The sequence below is a fragment of the Cebus imitator genome, unplaced genomic scaffold (genome assembly GCF_001604975.1).
Source record: "Cebus imitator isolate Cc_AM_T3 unplaced genomic scaffold, Cebus_imitator-1.0 Scaffold12, whole genome shotgun sequence".
NCBI classification, from domain to species: domain Eukaryota; kingdom Metazoa; phylum Chordata; class Mammalia; order Primates; family Cebidae; genus Cebus; species Cebus imitator.
The window spans coordinates 10,777,816-10,796,243 of NW_016107327.1; the positions used below are offsets into that span (position 1 = coordinate 10,777,816).

Consider the following 18,428-nt stretch of genomic DNA (forward strand, 5'->3'; position numbering starts at 1 on the left):
GCACTTTTTCCTCGTCAGAAGTCTCTGGACTGGCTGCAACCCAGAGGAAACAGAGTTGGGGCAGCTGCCGGGACAGCGACCAGAAGCAGCCAGAACTCCACCTCGGTCCAGACCTCCGAGGCCGCTTCACAGCCGCGCAGCCCAGTAGGGCTAGGATCGTGCGGGCCGCTGCTGACGCCCCGTCGGCTCCACCCAGCGGTCCGCCTTCTCCCGCGATCAGCCTGCAAGGTCCCGCCCACCTCACCGCCCCGCCCCGCCCTGCGAAGGCTACAGCGTGCGCGCGCGCGCGCGCGGGGTCCCGGCTGGTTCCCCGTCCGAGCGTCCGCGCTCCGCATGCGCAGTGTGCGCCGGCGGTCTCCGTTTGTTTGAACAGGAAGGCGGACATATTAGTCCCTCTCGGCCCCCCTCGCCCCACCCCCCCCAGGCATTCGCCGCCGCGACTCGCCCTTTCCCCTGCTAGGACCGCAGCCCCTCCCTGGAGCTCCCCCATCAGCAGCCGCCGGGACCCAACTATCGTCTTCCTCTTCGCCCGCTCTCCAGCCTTTCCTCTGCTAAGTCTCCATCGGGCATCGACCTCGCCCTGCCCCACCGGACACCGTAGCAGCAGCTCCAGCAGCGACGGGACAAAATGGGAGAGTGAGGCTGTCCCGTAGGGACCAGCTCGTGGCCAAGACTGATCGGTGCGTCGGGCCGGGCCGAGTAGAGCCGGGGATGCGGGGCTAGACAGTCTACAGCGCCTCTGAGCGGAGCGGGCCCGGCCCGTGGCCCGAGCGGCGGCCGCAGCTGGCACAGCTCCTCACCCGCCCTTCGCTTTCGCCTTTCCTCTTCTCTCTCCCTTGTTGCCCCGAGGGAGTCTCCACCCTGCTTCTCTTTTCTCTTCGCTCCTGCCCATCTCCGGACGGGGACCCCTCCATGGCGAAGGCGGCCGGGGCCCGCTAGGCCGAAGCACCTCGCCGGAGCGACGAGGCTGGTGGCGACGGCGCTGTCGGCTGTCGTGAGGGGCGGCCGGGTGGGATGCGACTTTGGGCGTCCGAGCGGCTGTGGGTCGCTGTTGCCCCCGGCCGGGGGTCTGGAGAGCGGAGGTCCCCTCAGTGAGGGGAAGAAGAGGGAACCGGGCGCACCTGGTGACCCTGAGGTTCCGGCTCCTCCACCCCGCGGCTGCGAACCCACCGCGGAGGAAGTTGGTTGAAATTGCTTTCCGCTGCTGGTGCTGGTACGAGGGCATTGTCACAGCTGTAGCAACATGTCGACTGGGGACAGTTTTGAAACTCGATTTGAAAAAATCGACAACCTGCTGCGGGATCCCAAATCGGAAGTGAATTCGGATTGTTTGCTGGTGAGTAGTGCTGCTCTCTTTTGCTAGTCTGGTGTTTTGCATGTCTTGTCTTCCTCTTGCGTTAGTCCGGTTAGCTGCAAAAGAAGTCTCAGGTGTGCATAATCGTCTTGGAAAACGCTAGATTTCTGTTTCCTGAAGAATCTTGGAGTACCATTAAGATCTCACAGCGTGGTCCTGTTTACCATTTGACTGGCTCTGTACTAACTACTCTCGGAACTCTTAATTCTCACCCAGTTCATCAGTACACGAAAGATACAAACTGTTATTGCAGGCATCCTATAAAGTTATCGCGTCAGTTACTGCTACGTACATAGTTTGTTGAATGGCGATCGTAGTAATAATCTTTCTGATTTGTTTGACAGTCAAATTGGAAAGTCTACTTTGCGTTTTTTTCTTTTCTTCTTCTTCTTTTTTTTTTTGCGATTTAGCTCCTAGGGGTTTAGTTTTTAGCCTTGAAAGTGACAACGGAGAATTGATATAGAGGAAGTGATTTTTGAGCCAAAATGTCATAAGTGATTGGAGTTTGAAGGAACTTTTTGCTGAACTATTGTAAAAACCCAATATAATTGATCATGGGTCATTGCAATGTTAACTTCTTTTATAATGTTATTGGTTACAGAAGTACCATACAGTCTTTTTGGTTGTGTGACACTTAACAGTGCCACTTTTAAAACATTCTAAAGAGGGTTTTATGACATGAAAAACCAAAATCCCATTTTAAAAGTAGTACAGTAGTTGATAATATGCACAGTTATCTGTGAAGTATTTGGAATTCTTAGGTCTGATACATTTCTTCTGTAAACGAGTTTCTGAACTAAGGGTTATATAATATTTCTCTTTTAGTCCAAACAAAACAACATAATCTCTAAAATAAGGTTTCAGGGAGTATGTAAATGGACAGGATTTCACAGTGTCTCTGATGAAATAATGTTAGATATGCACGATTTTGGGAATTAAGATTAAGGAAGCAGTACAATTCAAAGAAATAATTCAATTCAAAAATCCCATCTTGAATCAAAGAAAAATTAATGTAGATTGTTTAAAATTAACGTCCATTTTATTCTAAATTTCTGTTTATTTATATTTTTCCACATGTATGGGTTTTACAAGAAGCTTCCCAAAGCTTTCAGAATTGTTCTATGCATCCCTGACCAGAAAATAAGTGTATTGTGGGTTGTTTGAAATGTCTCAACACATTATGGATGCTCTTTATATTGAGAAATAGTAAAGAAGGTTGATGCTTAATAAATTTTAAAACATTTTATTAAACGAGACAAGTGGAAGGGATTAGAATACATCTTTCCTGTAAGGATTTCTGTAACTTCTAAGAAGTCCGATTTTTATTTTAATATTCAGTTTTCATATATCTTTGATTTTATTTTGCTTTTCGATCTCATTATCACATAAGGTGGTGTTACAGGGAGGGTTTGGTAGCTTTCTTTTTGTTTTAAATCATCTTCGCTTGTTTGTGGAGATCTTTATTTAGATGTGGAGGATACATGGAAATATAAGTCATGGACTCTTGCCTTGAGAGTCCAATCTTTTTAGGAAGACAATACCTTATCTCACATGTATACATAGAAACAAAGCCAAACACTTCACAGATTGAGAAAACGTGATAAATTCCAGATGATTGTTTAGATAATGATGCTCTTGGAAATTGAGAAGTCACTGTGAGTTGAGAGAGCCAAAGTGAGTTGATGGATAGATAGGATTTAGATAGGGGGAATTCAAGAGGAGTGGAGGATAACGTGAATAGAGGGTGGAGACATGACTGGCTATGACATGTTTGGGGAAACAAGGAAGATAAGGTTGGAAGGAACGATTAGGGTTAGATTGTGGAGGATTTGATTGGTAAGCTAAGGATTTTGGACTGCCTTTACTGTGTTGTGGCTATTAAATATTTATAAATAAGAAAGTGCTAGGATGAATGAAGGAGATGAATCTAGTGGCGTGCAAGATGGGTTAGCATGGGAAAAGACTGGAGAAACGATGAGATTGGACAGTTTTAAAAAACTATTATTGTAATAGTCCAGAAATGATTGAAGCCCCAAATTGGGGCATGAGAATGAGAAAGGAAGAATTAATGGAACTTTATTGGTAGGGTTGGGGAAAAGAAGGGGAAGCAAAGAGAGAGGCAGTAGTCAGATGACTAGAAAGGTTGAGTCTGGATTATAGGGAGAATGGTAAAAATAGCAAAGTCAGGTTTGGAAATTGCTTGGGAAGAATAGGCCTATAGATAAATTCAATTTTAGATTTGTTGTGTTTGAGGGGATAGTGGAGCAATCATGAGAAAATGACCTGTAGAGACTGTTGGAGATAGGGAACTGAGCTCATGATTACAGATAATAATTTGGAAGTCATTTGCACAAAGGTGCAAGTTGGTATAATGCTAAAGGGAGAAACAGTGGAGAGAAAACTGAGGGTTAAAGATGAAGGTTGAACAAAGAGGAACAGTGGAGGAAATAAGGCCTCCAGAGTTAGGACAGCCAGGTGTCATGGAGCCCAACACTTCTAAAACAACATTTGGAAAAAGAGAATAGTCAATAGACAGATCTGGTTATTTTTTTTTCCTTGAAATCTTATATCTTGTCCCCTTTTTTCTGTTTGGTTCCACAGCTGTTTATTGATAGCTGTTACTGAAATTTTATTACCCTATCAATCTGAACTTGGTAAGGACTGAATTTTCTTTCTTTCTTTTTTTTTTTCCCTGAGACAGAATCTCACTCTGTCGCCTAGTCTGGAATACAGAGGCACGATCTTGGCTCACTGCAACCTCCGCCTTCCAGGTTCAAGTGATTCTTCTGCCTCAGCCTCCTGAGTAGCTGGGATTACAGGTGTGCACCACCACGCCTGGATAAGCTTTGTATTTTTAGTAGAGACAGGGTTTCACCATGTTGGCCAGGCTGGTCTTGAACTCCTGACCTCAAGTAATCCGCCTGCCTGGGCCTCCCAAAGTGCTGGGATTACAGGAGTGAGCCACTGTGCCTGGCCCAAAACTGGAAAAATCATTTTTTCAGTCTTGTAGTATATAGCATGAATTTTCTTTGCATGATGTTTTATATTTAACATTGAGCATTCATTCATTCATTCTGTCATTCGGAGTGACCTATCAGGTGACTTCAGCTTTTTCAGTGAGTCTGTTCTTGTTCTCCTCTATCTGGACTTTGGACTTCTCATATATTATAGGAACAAAATTCCTTTTACATTGGTTGCCTTTCTCTATTATTTTAACTTCTGTTGATTTGTTTAACTGATACTTATGTATTATGTGCCATGTGCAATCCTTTAGTTCTAGGGTTTTTTTTAATAATCTCAAAAATAAGGTTTTCAAATTATGTTTCTTCTCTACTTCCTTTACTAGATTCATGCTTAGAAGTGGAAGCTTTCAAATCTTTTGGTTTCAAGTTATCTGATATATGTCTTTTTAAACTACCTTACCCACAAAACAGCTTTTTTGTTGAGACACTAGTGATGACTAGCATCTGTAATCTGAAATTTGAAGTGCTGAAAATCCGAAACTTTTTGAGTGCTGACATGACGCCGCCACAAATGGAAAATTCCACACCTGACCTTGTGCCATGGGTTGCAGTGCAAATGTAGTCAAAACTTTGTTTCATGCACAAAATTATTAAAATATTGCATAAAATGACCTTCAGGTTGTGTGTATGAGGTATATATGAAATGTAAATCAATTTCTTATTTAGACTTGGTCCCCCCATCCTCAGGATATCTTATGTATATGGAAGTATTTCAAAATGAAAAAGTCTACAATTCGAAACACTTCTAGTCCCAAGTATTTCAAACAAGGGATACTCAACCTGCAGTAGTTTAAAATAATGTAGCTGGAAGAACTCTGATAAGTGACTATCCAACCTTTTCTTGAACATCTATAATTTTTTTCAAGAACTAAGTAAGTTCATTTTTCATATTGTATATAAATGCTAAACTAGTCTGAAAATACTAAGATATATTATGATAACCATTCACTTGTTTCCTAGAGCATTCAAGTTATTCAACTTTGGTTTTCCGTAAGTCAGATTCTTTCCAGTGTCCTAATGGTTGTCTTTCTTACTGTCCATGTTATAGTTTTATAAAGATTATCGGGAGCTTTTTCTCTTTTCCTAACTTCCTTATCTTAGAATTATTTTGTCTAGGGCCTGTAATAATTTCTCAGTAATTTTGAGTATCTTTGAAAACAGAGTAAGGGATAGAGTGTAGTTAAGTCTGTTGAATCTTTGCAGAGGAAAAGATGCTTATGACTTGTAAATTAAAAAGGAAAAAAGGCCGGGCGCAGTGGCTCATGCCTATAATCTCAGCTCTTTGGGAGGTCAAGGCAGGCAAATAGCTTGAGCCCAGGAGTTTGAGAGCAGCCTGAGCAACATGGGGGAACCCCGTTTCTACCAAAATGCAAAAAATTAGCCAGGCATAATGGCATGCACCTCTGGTCCCAGCTACTAGAAGGCTGAAGCTGCATAATTGCTTGAGTCCATGAGGTGGGAGTTGCAGTGAGCCGAGATTGTGCCATTGCCCTCCAGCCTGGGCAACACAGTGAGAACCCGTCTCAAAAGAAAAGGAAAAACAAAAATGATTGGGAGGGTTGTGGATACATTTGTTGTGAAGTTTGACATACCTTTGATGAAAATACAGCTATCTTGGTTGTCGCATATTTATGAGCACACTGCTTCACAATGCCAGTTAAGAACCTGACCTTTCTGTTTTTCTTCTAGCTGGTGGAGATGTAGCAACCAGTGAGTGGAGGAGATGGAAGGGAACCAATATTAGTTGAGCAGTGCATATTGAGTTCTAACACTGTGCTGTTCCCTTTGTATATGTCTGTCACTACTGTTTCTCATTAGGGAATTTTTCAGAACGTGGAAGATTAAATGTAAATAAATGTAAATGAAATTTCTCGTGTTAATCTTTGAGTTTTTCTTTCTTTAAATTCTCTTCCTGGACTCTCTTGACCTAGTGGTTTCCCATCTTTTCATTCTTTTTTTCTTTGCCTCAGTCTTTGGCCTTTAATACTTATCTTTCATTCTACTACCTTGGAGAATTCATCCATTCTTACAGCTTCATTTACTGTCATCTTCATTTACTTCATTTACTATCATCTTCATTTACATTTACTAACAGCTTTGTTTACTATCAACTTCATTTAAGTACATCTTCATTTACTTCATTTACTATGCATATGATACCCAAATCTTTATTTTTAGTCTTTTGTTTCAAATTCTAAATATATGACTGCTTTGTAAACATCTCTATTTGGATGTCATGTTAGTCTCAAATCCCTCATATACCAAAACAACTTCTTCCCATAAACTTAGCTGTTTGGTCATTAATTGCATTATTGTCCCTGTCACTAAACTGGAATTTTTGTTGTAAACTTTTTTGACAGTGTAGTCTACACAGTGAGTTATTACAGCAGATTTTGGGTAGCATTTTAGAATCTAGATTATTGCTGTCTAATCCCCTGTATGCCTTGCCAGTTGAATTCATCAGATTTGGGGATATATTACTCTTGGAATGAAAAGACCCGAGGTCATTAAATCCTTGAGCCTTGAAGTTGTATCTCTGCCAGTGTTCCTAATTTGTGGATTAATAGGTGTTATTAGTATCAATTGCATATCTGGTTAGTTTGGACCAGACCTTTTTGGATGTTAGTGTGTTGAAGGAACTTCTTTTACAAAAAAAAAACAGGTTACTTTCCTAATTCGTTTTTATTCATTCAGCAAATCTTTGTATAGGGTCTAAACTTGGATTGAAACCTAGGCTCGGCCACGTTTTTGCTGAAATATCTTAGGGGGTTAGTTTAACCTCTCAATGCTTGTTTCATCTTCAGAAAAATAAGGGATAAAAGTACTAGATTGTTGTAAGAATTGAATAATGTAGTCAAAGCAACTATCACAGCATTTGGTATTTGGTAAGCATTTGTAATATTGTCATATTTATAATCCTGTTATATACTAGTCAGTGTGCGTAGTCTAGAAGTTGATATTTATTGTCTTTTCTAAGTACAGAGTAATTTATCTGGCATCTCAAGCTGCTCACAAATTCATAATCTAGTTGTGTATTATTAATGCGTAAGCCAATTGTAACTGAAAATGGAGACATTTATTCTCCATTGAACAATCAGTGTAAGATTGTCAACCATCTTTGGTAAGTGCTATTTTTGGAACTAGTTCCTAAATGATTTTTAATTTTATATTTGGCATTATTTTTGAATTTTTGACTTATGTTCATAACTGTGGGGGTTTGTGCTTTTTGAACAGAGGAAGTGGTAATTTTTCATTTGTATATCTATTAAAATGTTAACATATAGTTTACTTCTCTAGTATAGTTGCCTTCTCTGTTTGGAATTATGAAATATAGAGTACATTTTTATTACAGTTCCTAATTAGATAGATTCAGTAAATGGGGAGGATCTTTTGGAGACTGTTTATTCGTTTAGTCATGATTTATAACATGGTATCTACTTTGTGCCAAGGGTTTAGTTGGATATAAAAGGCAATTGGGAACGAATTTATGGAGATTGAGTTGTTATCTTGTTCTCTTTCTGTGTGTATCTTTTATACTTTCAGTATGTGCTCTGTAAATAGGCTCTCTCACACTACAAGCACTCTGTGGGTATGTAGAGAGGTGGCTCAGAGTAACAGCTGAGATATGAATTAGGTCATTTGTTAATCTTTTGAGTGAGAAGTGTTTTTAATTCGGAAGAAGGAACTACATATAAAATTTTATATTGAACAAAGAGTAAATTCTCAGTTTTAGATTAGACTTTGCATAACTTTACAATAGTTTCACTACATGGTTATAAGTTTTGGTATTATGGCTATATGGTGAAAACTACAGATTCTTTTATGATAATTGATAGAAAAACCCATTTACCAGGAGAAAATGTATGTGGAGTTCTATTGCTGAAGATAATCCAAAAGCTCTACTTCTCCATTCTCATCCCCCGCAAAAAGGGGGTATATCCATTCAGTGTAAGTCCACAGTGTAGCTGTTGGATACCACACACGTGTTCAAGAAGATGAACAGATAGTACTGCAATTCACAATGGAAAGTATTTATTCTTAAAAATATGCCATTCGCGTGGTGTTGTGAAAAGACATTGGACTGAAAATTCAGAGAATAGTCTTGTTTTGCTGTTAACTCTCTGTGTGACAGAGTATATCATTTTTCTTATCTAGGCTTCATTTTCCCTATTTGTAGAACAAAGAGTTGGACCAGATAGTTGCTGATGTCCTTTATATCTCTGAAAATTCTATAAGAGGCCTGACGTGGTGGCTCTCACCTGTAATCTCAGCACTTTTGGAGGCCAAGGTGCAAGTGTCCCTTGAGCCCAAGTGTTTGAGACCAGCCTGGGCAACATAGAGAGACGTTGGCTCTACAAAAAAATTTAAAAAATTACCTGGGTGTTGTGGCTTCCCCTGTAGTCTCGGCTGTTTGAGAGGTTGAGGTAGGAAGATTGTTTGAGCCCAGGAGGTTGAGACTGCAGTGAGTCATAATTGGTGCCAGTGTACTCCAGCCTGGTTGTCAAAGTGTGATTCTGTCTCAAAAAATAAAAAAATAAAAAGTCTATGAGACTTTGTTTATTATATTTCAATTAAAACTTCAAAAAAATGTAATTTAAGAAATAAAGCTTCAACAGTTAAATGTTGTTAGGGTAGAGATGTAAGATTGTCAACCATCTTTGGTAAGTACTATTTTTAGAACTGGTTCCTAAATTAATTTTAATTGTTATATTTGGCATTACTTTTTGAATTTGTGATTTATATTCATAACTGTAGGGGTTTGTACTTTTTCAACAGAAGAAGTGGTAATTTTTCATTTGTATATCTATTAAAATGTAAACATACAGTTTTCTTCCCTAATATTCTTGCCCTGTCTGTTTGGGATTATGAAATATAGAGTATATTTTTATTACAGTTCCTAAACAAGAGGAAGATGTTCAAATTAATGTCCAAAATCTAATGTCTCAGGGAGGTGAGAGGTTGTCTTATACTTGTGTTTTATTTTTAAGGGTAAGCCAACCTGTACCCCTCTTAATTGATCCATACTTCTGATACTAGATTTTTGGCAAGAAATTGAAATTTTCTCAGATTGTTGTCTTGAACTGCTTTTTTTTTTTTTTTTGGAGACAGGGTCTGGTGCTGTCACCCAGGCTGAAGTGCAGTGGCACAATCTCATCTCACTGCAACCTCTGCCTCCTGAGCTCAAGCCATCCTTCCACTTCAGTCTCTTGAGTAAATGGGACTACAGGTGTGCATCACCATGCCTGGCTAATTTTTGTATTTTTTTTTTTGTAGAGATGGGGTTTTGCCATGTTGCCCAGGCTGGTGTCAAGTGAGCCATTTGCCTCGGCCTCCCAAAGTGCTAGGATTACAGGCATGAACCATAGCACCCAGCCCTCAAATTAATTTTGAAACAGTGGACTGCAATTAACTTTTCCTTTTTCTCTTTTCTGTTCTTCATTAATTCCTTCATTTAACAAATATTTATTTGTTGTATACTGTGTGCTAGGAATTCTGCTATGCAGTGGAACACCATGGTGAATAAAAACAAACATGCCCTACTTTCATGGAATTTGTAGTCTCAGGAAAAGGATTAATTAAATGTCTGTCACACTAAGATAGGTGTGGGGTAAGGTAAAGGGCAGGTAAGAGATATGATCATGACTTTCCTTTAAGGTTTGATTTACTTGTAGTAAAGCAATTAAGTGTATAGTTTTCAGATATGAGGCTATAGATTGTCTGCATCAGATTCACTTGGGGCACTTAAAAATGGAATTTGGGATCTTGCCTAGACAAGCAAAATGACAATTTTTTGAGATGATTCTTAGGATTTACATGAGATATGGATTCTTAGACACTCAAGTTTGAAAACTGTAGTTACAGTGGAAATAATGTGAATTTTTGTTCTGTTTGATAATTTTATAATAAAAAGTTTCAAATGTACACAGAAGTAGGGAAAATAGGATAGTGGACCCCTGTTACGCAGATTTTGCAGTTTTCAAAATGTCATCACATTTTATTTCATTAATCACCTTTTTTGTACCAAAACATTTTAAAGTAAATTTCATATATTGCCATTTCATCCTTACATACTTCAGTAAGCATCTTTGGAAAAAGTAAATTCCATATATTGCCATTTCATACTTACATACTTCAGTAAGCATCTTTGGAAAAAAAAAAAAAAGACATTTTCTTGTATAACCATAATGGCCATTATCATGCCTAGCAAAATTAAAAGTGCTTTGGTATCATTAATTTCCAGTTTATATTCAGATTTCTCTGATGGTCTAAAACAGTGTCTATTTTACAGTTGCTTTATGAGAATCTGGATCCAAAGTCTAAATGTTCTAAATGTTGCTTTTCTTTGGTTAGGTCCTTTAAAATTCTTTTTTTTTGAAGGTGGAGTTTTGCTCTTGTCGCCCAGGGTGGAGTATATGGCGCTATATTGGCTCACTGCAACCTCCACCTCCCGGGTTCAAGCGATTCTCCTGCCTCAGCCTCCTGAGTAGCTGGGATTACCAGTGCCTGCCACCACGCCTAGCTAATTTTTGTGTTTTTGGTAGAGACAGGGTTTCACTATGTTGTCCAGGCTAGTCTCAAACTTCTTACCTCAGGTGATCTGCCCGCCTCAGCCTCCCAAAGTGCTGGGATTATAGGCATGAGCCACTGTGCCCAGCCAAGAGTCTAATCTCTTCTTAATATAGAGAAGTCTCATTCCCCCAGCTTCTCCAACTCCCATCCCCCAACATGTTGAAGGAACTAGGTCAGTGGTACTATACAGGACCTTGTTTTACATTCTGGATTTTTCTTTTTACTTTCCTAATGATGTAATTTAACTTCTTCCTGTATCTTCCATATTGCCTATAAAATGGTAGTTAGATCTAAAAGCTTGATTTACTTATTTCAGATTTCTAGCCAAGGGTACTTAATAGATTGTCTGTACTTTCTTTTCCTTTTCCTTTTTTTTGAGACAGAGCTTCGCTCTTGTTGCTCAGGCTGGAATGCAATGGTGCAATCTCAGCTCACTGCAACCTCCGCCTCCTGCATTCGAGTGATTCTCCTGCCTCAGCCTCCCAAGTAGCTGGGATTACAGGCATGCGCCACCATGCCTGGCTAATTTTGTATTTTTAGTAGAGATGGGGGTTTCTTCATGTTGGTCAGGCTGGTCTTGAACTCCTGACCTCAGGTGATCTGCTTGCCTTGGCCTCCCAAAGTGCTGGGATTATAGGCATGAGCCACCGTGCCCTGCTGGTTGTCTGTTTTTTCCTTTGCCTCACAAGGAGGTGCATAATGTCTAGCTGGCCCTTAGTGATGCTAAGGTTGATCATTCTGTTCAGGTGGCATCAGTCTGTTATAACTTTCTGTAAGAATCCTTCATTAATCTTTCATCTAATGGTTCCATTCATTCATAATCTTTAGCTGAAATCAGTTATTTCATTAGGGATAGCAAAATAAATGATTTTCTTTTTTCATTTTTTTTTTTTGTTTTGAGATGGAGTTTCGCTCTTGTTGCCCAAGCTGGAGTGCAATGGTGCGATCTTGGCTCACTGAAACCTCCACCCCCTGGGTTCAAGTGATTCTCCTGCTTCAGCCACCTGAGTAGCTGAGATTACAGGCACATACCACCATGCCTGGCTAATTTTTTGTATTTTTAGTAGAAACAGGGTTTCACCATGTTAGCCAGGCTGGCCTCGAACTCCCTACCTCAGGTGATCTGCCTGTCTCCGCCTCCTAAAGTTCTGCGACTACAGGTGTGAGCCACAGCGCCTGGCCAATGATTTTCTAATTCCGTTATTCCTTTCACATTTATTAACTGTAATTCTTCTATGAGGTGTAGATTTTTCACGTTAATGTCATCTAGGGCTGTGTGTTTATCATGAAATACAAAATGAATGCTTCAATCTTTTCCTTAATTGCCACTTTTTATAGCAAGGTATTTTGGAGACTTATGATAGACATGCCACAAACTGGGTAATTTGAGGGAAGTTTAAGTAAAGGACTGTTTACAAAGGTGTAGACAATATTTAAGAAAACCTGTGGGGATAGTACAGTGCTGTATGACTAGTCACAGTGAGGAAGGGAATTGCTATCACCTCTAAGCCATCAGGAATAAGGGAAGAGGAAAGCGGCTGAGGAGGGCAGTTCTATGAGAGAGGGCCTTCTGACAGGGAGTGTGGTTTCAAGTAAAGAAGATCTTGTTGAGCAGGCATTAAGGGAGACAGGAATTATTCTCCTCCCTCCCTACATTACAGTCTCCTGGGGTCTGCCATTACCTGAAAAGCTAATACAGGTATTGATCGACTTACGACCTGTGCAACTTTCGACCATTCGACTTTACGACCACAATCGCTAGCCACAACTGCTCCGCGTCTGACAGCGCAAACGTTGCCCAGCTGGGCGTACGACAGTGCAGACCAGCTTCCGGCAGCACTACCATCTCCGCCTGCACCATTTCAACTGTACATATAGCCTACTCAACTTACGACCAAATCATGTTACGACCAGTCTGTCGAAACCAGTCGTGGTCGTAAGTCGAGCACTAGCTGTATGCAAAAGAGCCTGTTGATATAATCCATATGAGTCACAAACGAGACAGCCAACATATATTTATTTCTCTCTTTTTCTTTTTTGTTTTTATTTTTGGTATCATTATTAACATATTTAAAAATATTTTTGGTATGTTTCAGTCAATTTATGTCATCCTTGCTGATAGTTTGTCCTATCTTTGGCTAATGGGGGCTTCTTCAGGTTGATACTCATGTTATTTGTATATGACCCTAGTTATCTTTGATAGAGCTTCCTTGTCCCCCACCCCCGCCCTTGCAATAAGGTACTCAGTCTCATCTTGTACTTTTCTTGCCAGAGACTTGGAAATCAGCCCTTCCTCCAGGAAACTTTCGTTTTGGTGGGAAATGCTACTCTTTACTTCTGGTTGAAATTTCAGTGAATACAGCTATGATATTTCAGTTTGGAAAGAAGAAAAAGTGCTTTCTACGATTATTTCACCAACTTGACGTCAATTAGGCTCTTTCATTTTAGGTTTTTCTTTTTTTTCCCCAATACTTCCTTCTTTCCTTTTAATTTTATTTTTTTGTGTATGTGAAACAATTATATGCTTTTTGGTTGGTTTGGGTGTTTTTGTTCTTGTTTTTTGAGACAGTCTTGCTCTGTCGCCCAGGTTGGAGTGCATGGCACCATCTCGGCTCACTGCAACCTCTACCTCCCAGGTTCAAGCAGTTCTTCTGACTCAGTCTCCCAAGTAGCTGGGACTACAGGCATGTGCCACCATGTCTGGCTAATTTTTGAATTTTTAGTAGAGGCAGGATTTTGCCATGTTGGCCAGGCTAATCTTGAACTCCTGAGCTCAAGTAATCTGCCTGCCTCAGCCTCCCAAAGTGTTGGGGTTATAGGCATGAGCCACTGTATCTAGCCTGTTTTTTTGTTTTTGAGACAGAGTCTTGCTCTGTCAGCCAGGCTAGAGTGCAGTGGCATGATCATGGTTCATTGCAGCCTCTTCCTCCTGGGCTCAAGCAATTCTCTCATCTCAGCCTCTGGGACTACAGGCATGTGCTACCATGCCTGGCTAATTTTAAAAATGTTTTGTAGAGATGGGGACTCACCATGTTGCTTATGCCAGGATCAAACTCCTGGGCTCAAGGGATCCTCCCGCCATAGCCTGCCAAAGTGTTGGGATTACAGGTGTGAGCTATTGCACCTGGCTCATTTATGTGGTTTAAAAGTTAAAACTATATAAGATATATTCAGAATATTCTTACTTTGATTCATGCCTCTCTACCCTGTTCTTTTCCCTTTACCATTTTTTTAAATTTGACATTTCAGTATTTATTCTTACAAATATAAGCAAATATATATCTGTATACACATATACATAGATATGTTTATATTCATATTTTTACCACTTTCTTGCACAAAAAGTAGCATACTACATATTGGTGTATGATTTTCCTCATTCCTTTTTACAGCTGCATCCTGTTCCATTTTGTGGATTTTAACATTGTTTATTCAGTCTCCCTTGGATGGACATTTGACTTGTTTATGCTATTAGTAACATTGCTCATAAGTCATTTTATATTTTTACCAATATATCTTTGAAGTAGATTCTTAAAAGTGAGATTGCTGAGTTGAAGGCACATGCATATGTAATTTTGCTCACTGTTAAAATAGTCTCCCTTTCCTAAGAGTTGTGCTGTTTTACATTTCCACTTGTCTTATATGGGATTGTTTGTTGTCCTCACCAACAATATGTTGTAAGACTTTTGAATTTTTGTCTGTTTAATAGGTGACAAGTGGTATCTCAGTGTAATTTTAATTTTATTTATATTCTTTCTATTTTAATTTTAGTTTTAATTTCCGTTCTCATGAGTAAGGTTGAACATCTTTTCATATTTTAAGGGTCATTTGAATTCTGTGAACTGCCCATCAATATTTTTTGTTCATTTTAAATTGCTTTTTTCCTCAGTTTTTAGAAGCTCTTTATATATTAGGGATCTTAGTCCTTTTTCTACGGTAAAATGCAGATTTTTTTTTTTTTTTTTTTGCAGTTTTTTATTTGTTTTAGACTTTGCTTCTGCATTTTGTTATTTTGACACACAATTCATAAATGTCTTCAAATTATCAGTCTTTTGTTGCTTCAGAATTTTGAGTCATAGAAAAGTTTCCCCTATGTCCAGATTATAAAGGGATTTATCCCTTTTTTCTCTGATACTTATGTTTTTTTTCAGTTTTTACTTTGTAATCTACTTGGAATTTATCACGTATGGTATATTTTGAGATACATCCAATTTTGTCTTTATTCAAATTGCTCTCTGGTTATCTCCACAGCATTTATTTTAAAATGCCTATGTTTATTGGTTGGCAATGCCACTTTCTTCATATATTAAATTTCCATGTGTACTTGGGGTTATTTCTAAGCCTTCTGTTCCATTGGTTTCTCTTGCTTGTTCATGTGCTAATACCACACTGTGTCAATTATAAAGGCTTTCTAATATCTCTTAGAGCTTTTAAAATGTCTAGTAGGAACATCTTCCACCCCTGTTTTCCCATGCACTTATACTGTCACACTGAAGCACATGGGTTTTTTTTAGGAATAACTAGCTTCCAACCCTGGCTTTGTTGTTTACTAGCCCTTGATCCTTGGACAGTTTACTAAAGCACTATGATATCCATTTATCCCATCTCTGAAATGGGATGTGATACCTACCTTATATTATTTTAAGGATTACAGGACACCAGCAGAACTTGTCAGGTACTTGTGAATCTCATAGATGGTTAATATATACACCAGTTTCTAAGAATATGGGCATGGTATAGTGAAAGAAAAACTGAACCAGGAATCTAAAGCCCTGAATTCTACTCTTGATTCTGTAAATTGAAAAATTGTATTGCCTCGGACAGATAATATCCTGTTTCTGGATCTTGGTTTTATTTTAGGAGTATAATGCCAAATTCACGCATCAAAACCGTCTCCAAGTTAATTTGTCTTTAAATGAGTTTATTTAAATTCTCAGTCTTTTCAAGAGAAATACTTTTATAGATATATGCTTCTATTTGTTCTTCCTTTCTTTTTTTGAGACAGAGTCTTGCTCTGTCACCCACCCTGGAGCACAGTGACCTCTTCTTGGCTCACTGCAACCTCTGCCTCCTGGGTTCAAGTGATTGTCCTGCCTGAGCCTCCTGAGTACAGCAGGGATTACAGGCATGTGCCATGACGCCTGGCTTATTTTTGTATTTTTAGTAGACATGGGGTTTCACCGTGTTGGCCAGGCTGATCTTGAACTCCTGACCTCAAGTGACCCGCCCGTCTTGGCCTCCCAAACTGCTGGGATTACAGGCATGAGCCACTGCACCTGGCCCCTCTATTTGTTCTTTAAATGATTGCTTGAATTTTATTTTCTGTAACAGAAAGAAAAAGAATATGTTTCTCTGATTTTTATCATCTAAAAGTATTTCCTCATCTCATCCTAACTCTATTTCTTCTGCTTATTTCTGATAGGCTCTTAGGGAGGCAGTATGACATAGTAGTTAAAAGCATGACTTCTAGAGTCAGACTGGGATTTTGACTTCGACCCAGGTCAGCCACTTAACTGGCCCTGTGACTTTGGATAAAGTTTTTAAGGGGAACTCGAACACATCACCTTCAAATAAGATTAATCATAGACCCTTGTAGAACTCTTAGGAATATTAAATGTGATAATGCATGTAAGTGCTTTGCAGAATTCCCAACATTTAGTGGATGTTAGCTGTTTTTATCATCATTGTCATCATTTTATATTCTTACGATTTGTCCTTGGGAAAAACTACTTTTGACCTAAGTAGATTATTATCTACCTGCCAGCTCTGCAGGCCATGTTTTTATTTAGTTGTGTAATCTTGGACAAGTTACCTAACCTTTTTGAGTCCGAATATATTTAATCTGCAAGATAAGAATCATGATAATATGTCATAAGTTTTAATTAGGAGGATTAAATGAAATAATTTAGAGGTGGTGCCATAGTTACATACAAGTATTAATAAGTTAATACTTTTCCTTGCTTTACTTTTATAATATAAGTTTGATGAAGATTTCAGTATAGGCAAAAATACCACTTGCGGGGAAAGTAGAGTGGGATACTTTATTTGAAATGTTCCCTGGATCTGATCTTTACTTTTTGTTACTGCTGCGCTACCCAAATCCAAATTTTCAACCCAACATTCATGGATCTGTGGGACAGCCTAGCAGTTTGCCAATATAATCTATACAACATCTTTTTCTTTACTGCTTTTTGTCATGTGGTCTCAGTCTACCTATTTAGTCTTTATTCCCAGCATTTCCCAAAATAGAGTGTGCTCCACCGATTTTCTCGCTTTCTATAGTATCTCACCTACTCTTTCCTATTTTTGCTATCATATTTCCAGGACCTGCCTTTCTCTCCCCTTGAGTTCTCCTCCATATCCTCCTCACCAATTTTCTCATCTTTATAGTCTGACATAAATCACAACTGTGTTAAACTGTTTTCTCTTTTGAGCTCCTATAGTCTCATGAAATTCAGAAATTGATAGTAGCTGTCTCGTATAGGGTTATCTTGTTTGTTAATCTTACCTAATGAGAATTCCTTGAGGGCTAAGCATAATAATTTTTAGGTATCAGTGTTCAGTAGTACTTATTGATTGTTGTGAATAATGATCTCTCCTATCCCCATTCTCTTGTTCTTTACCTTTCTTTCTCTGAATTAGTTAGGACTCATTCAGTTGTAAGTGGTAGAACCCAGCATGAATATTTGTAGACAGGCCAGGCATGGTGGTTCATGCCTGTAATCCCAGCACTTTGAGAGGCCAAGGCGGGTGGATCACCTGATGTCAGGAGTTCAAAAATAGCCTGGTCAACATGGTGAAACCCTGTCTCTACTAAAAATACAAAAGTTAGCTGGGAGTGTTGGCAGGTGCCCATAATCCCAGCTACTCAGGAGGCCGAGGCAGGGGAATTGCTTGAACCCGGGGGGTGGAGGTTGCGCTGAACGAATATCGTGCCACTGCACTCCAGCCTGTGTGACAGAGTGAGACTCAGTCTCAAAAAGAATATTCGCAGACAAAAAAAAATTTTTTTTAAATGCTTTATTTTAAATTTTTATGGGAACATAGTAGGTGTATGTATTTATGGGGTACATGTGATGTTTTGTTACTGGCATACAATGTATAACAGTCACGTTAGGGTAAATGGAGTATCCATCACCTACAACACTTAGCATTTCTTTGTGTTTGAATATTTTGATTCAATTAGTTATTTTATTTATTTTTTAATTTTTAGTTTTTGTGGTTACATAATAGGTGTATATATTTATGGGATACATGAGATGTTTGATACAGGCATGCCATGTGTAATGACATCATGGAAAATGGGGTATCCATCCTCTCAAGCATTTATACTTTGTGTTATAATCCAATTATTTTCCATTAATTATTTTAAAATATACAATTAAATTATTATTGACTATAGTTAACCTGTTGTGCTATCAAGTACTTGGTCTTACGCATTTTTTCTACCTAGTTTTTTTTTTTTGTTGTTTGTTTTTTTT

At 39.1% G+C, this 18,428-nt stretch overlaps 1 protein-coding gene across 4 annotated transcripts in view; it reads left to right on the forward strand.

Moving 5' to 3' along the window:
• The first annotated feature begins 488 nt into the window (after nucleotides 1-488).
• The window catches only part of ROCK1 (Rho associated coiled-coil containing protein kinase 1), a 165,980-nt gene continuing 148,040 nt past the window's right edge, over nucleotides 489-18,428 (forward strand). For 2 of the 4 annotated variants that reach the window (XR_005195573.1, XM_017498949.2), the window contains exon 1: nucleotides 489-1,336. Coding sequence is in view for 2 of the 4 variants with exons in the window: in XM_017498949.2 (XP_017354438.1) it covers nucleotides 1,244-1,336 (93 nt within the window). In the remaining 2 variants the exon portion in view is untranslated. The remainder of the gene's footprint in view (nucleotides 1,337-18,428) is intronic. The other 2 variants (XM_037728141.1, XM_017498956.1) reach the window with 2 other exon arrangements.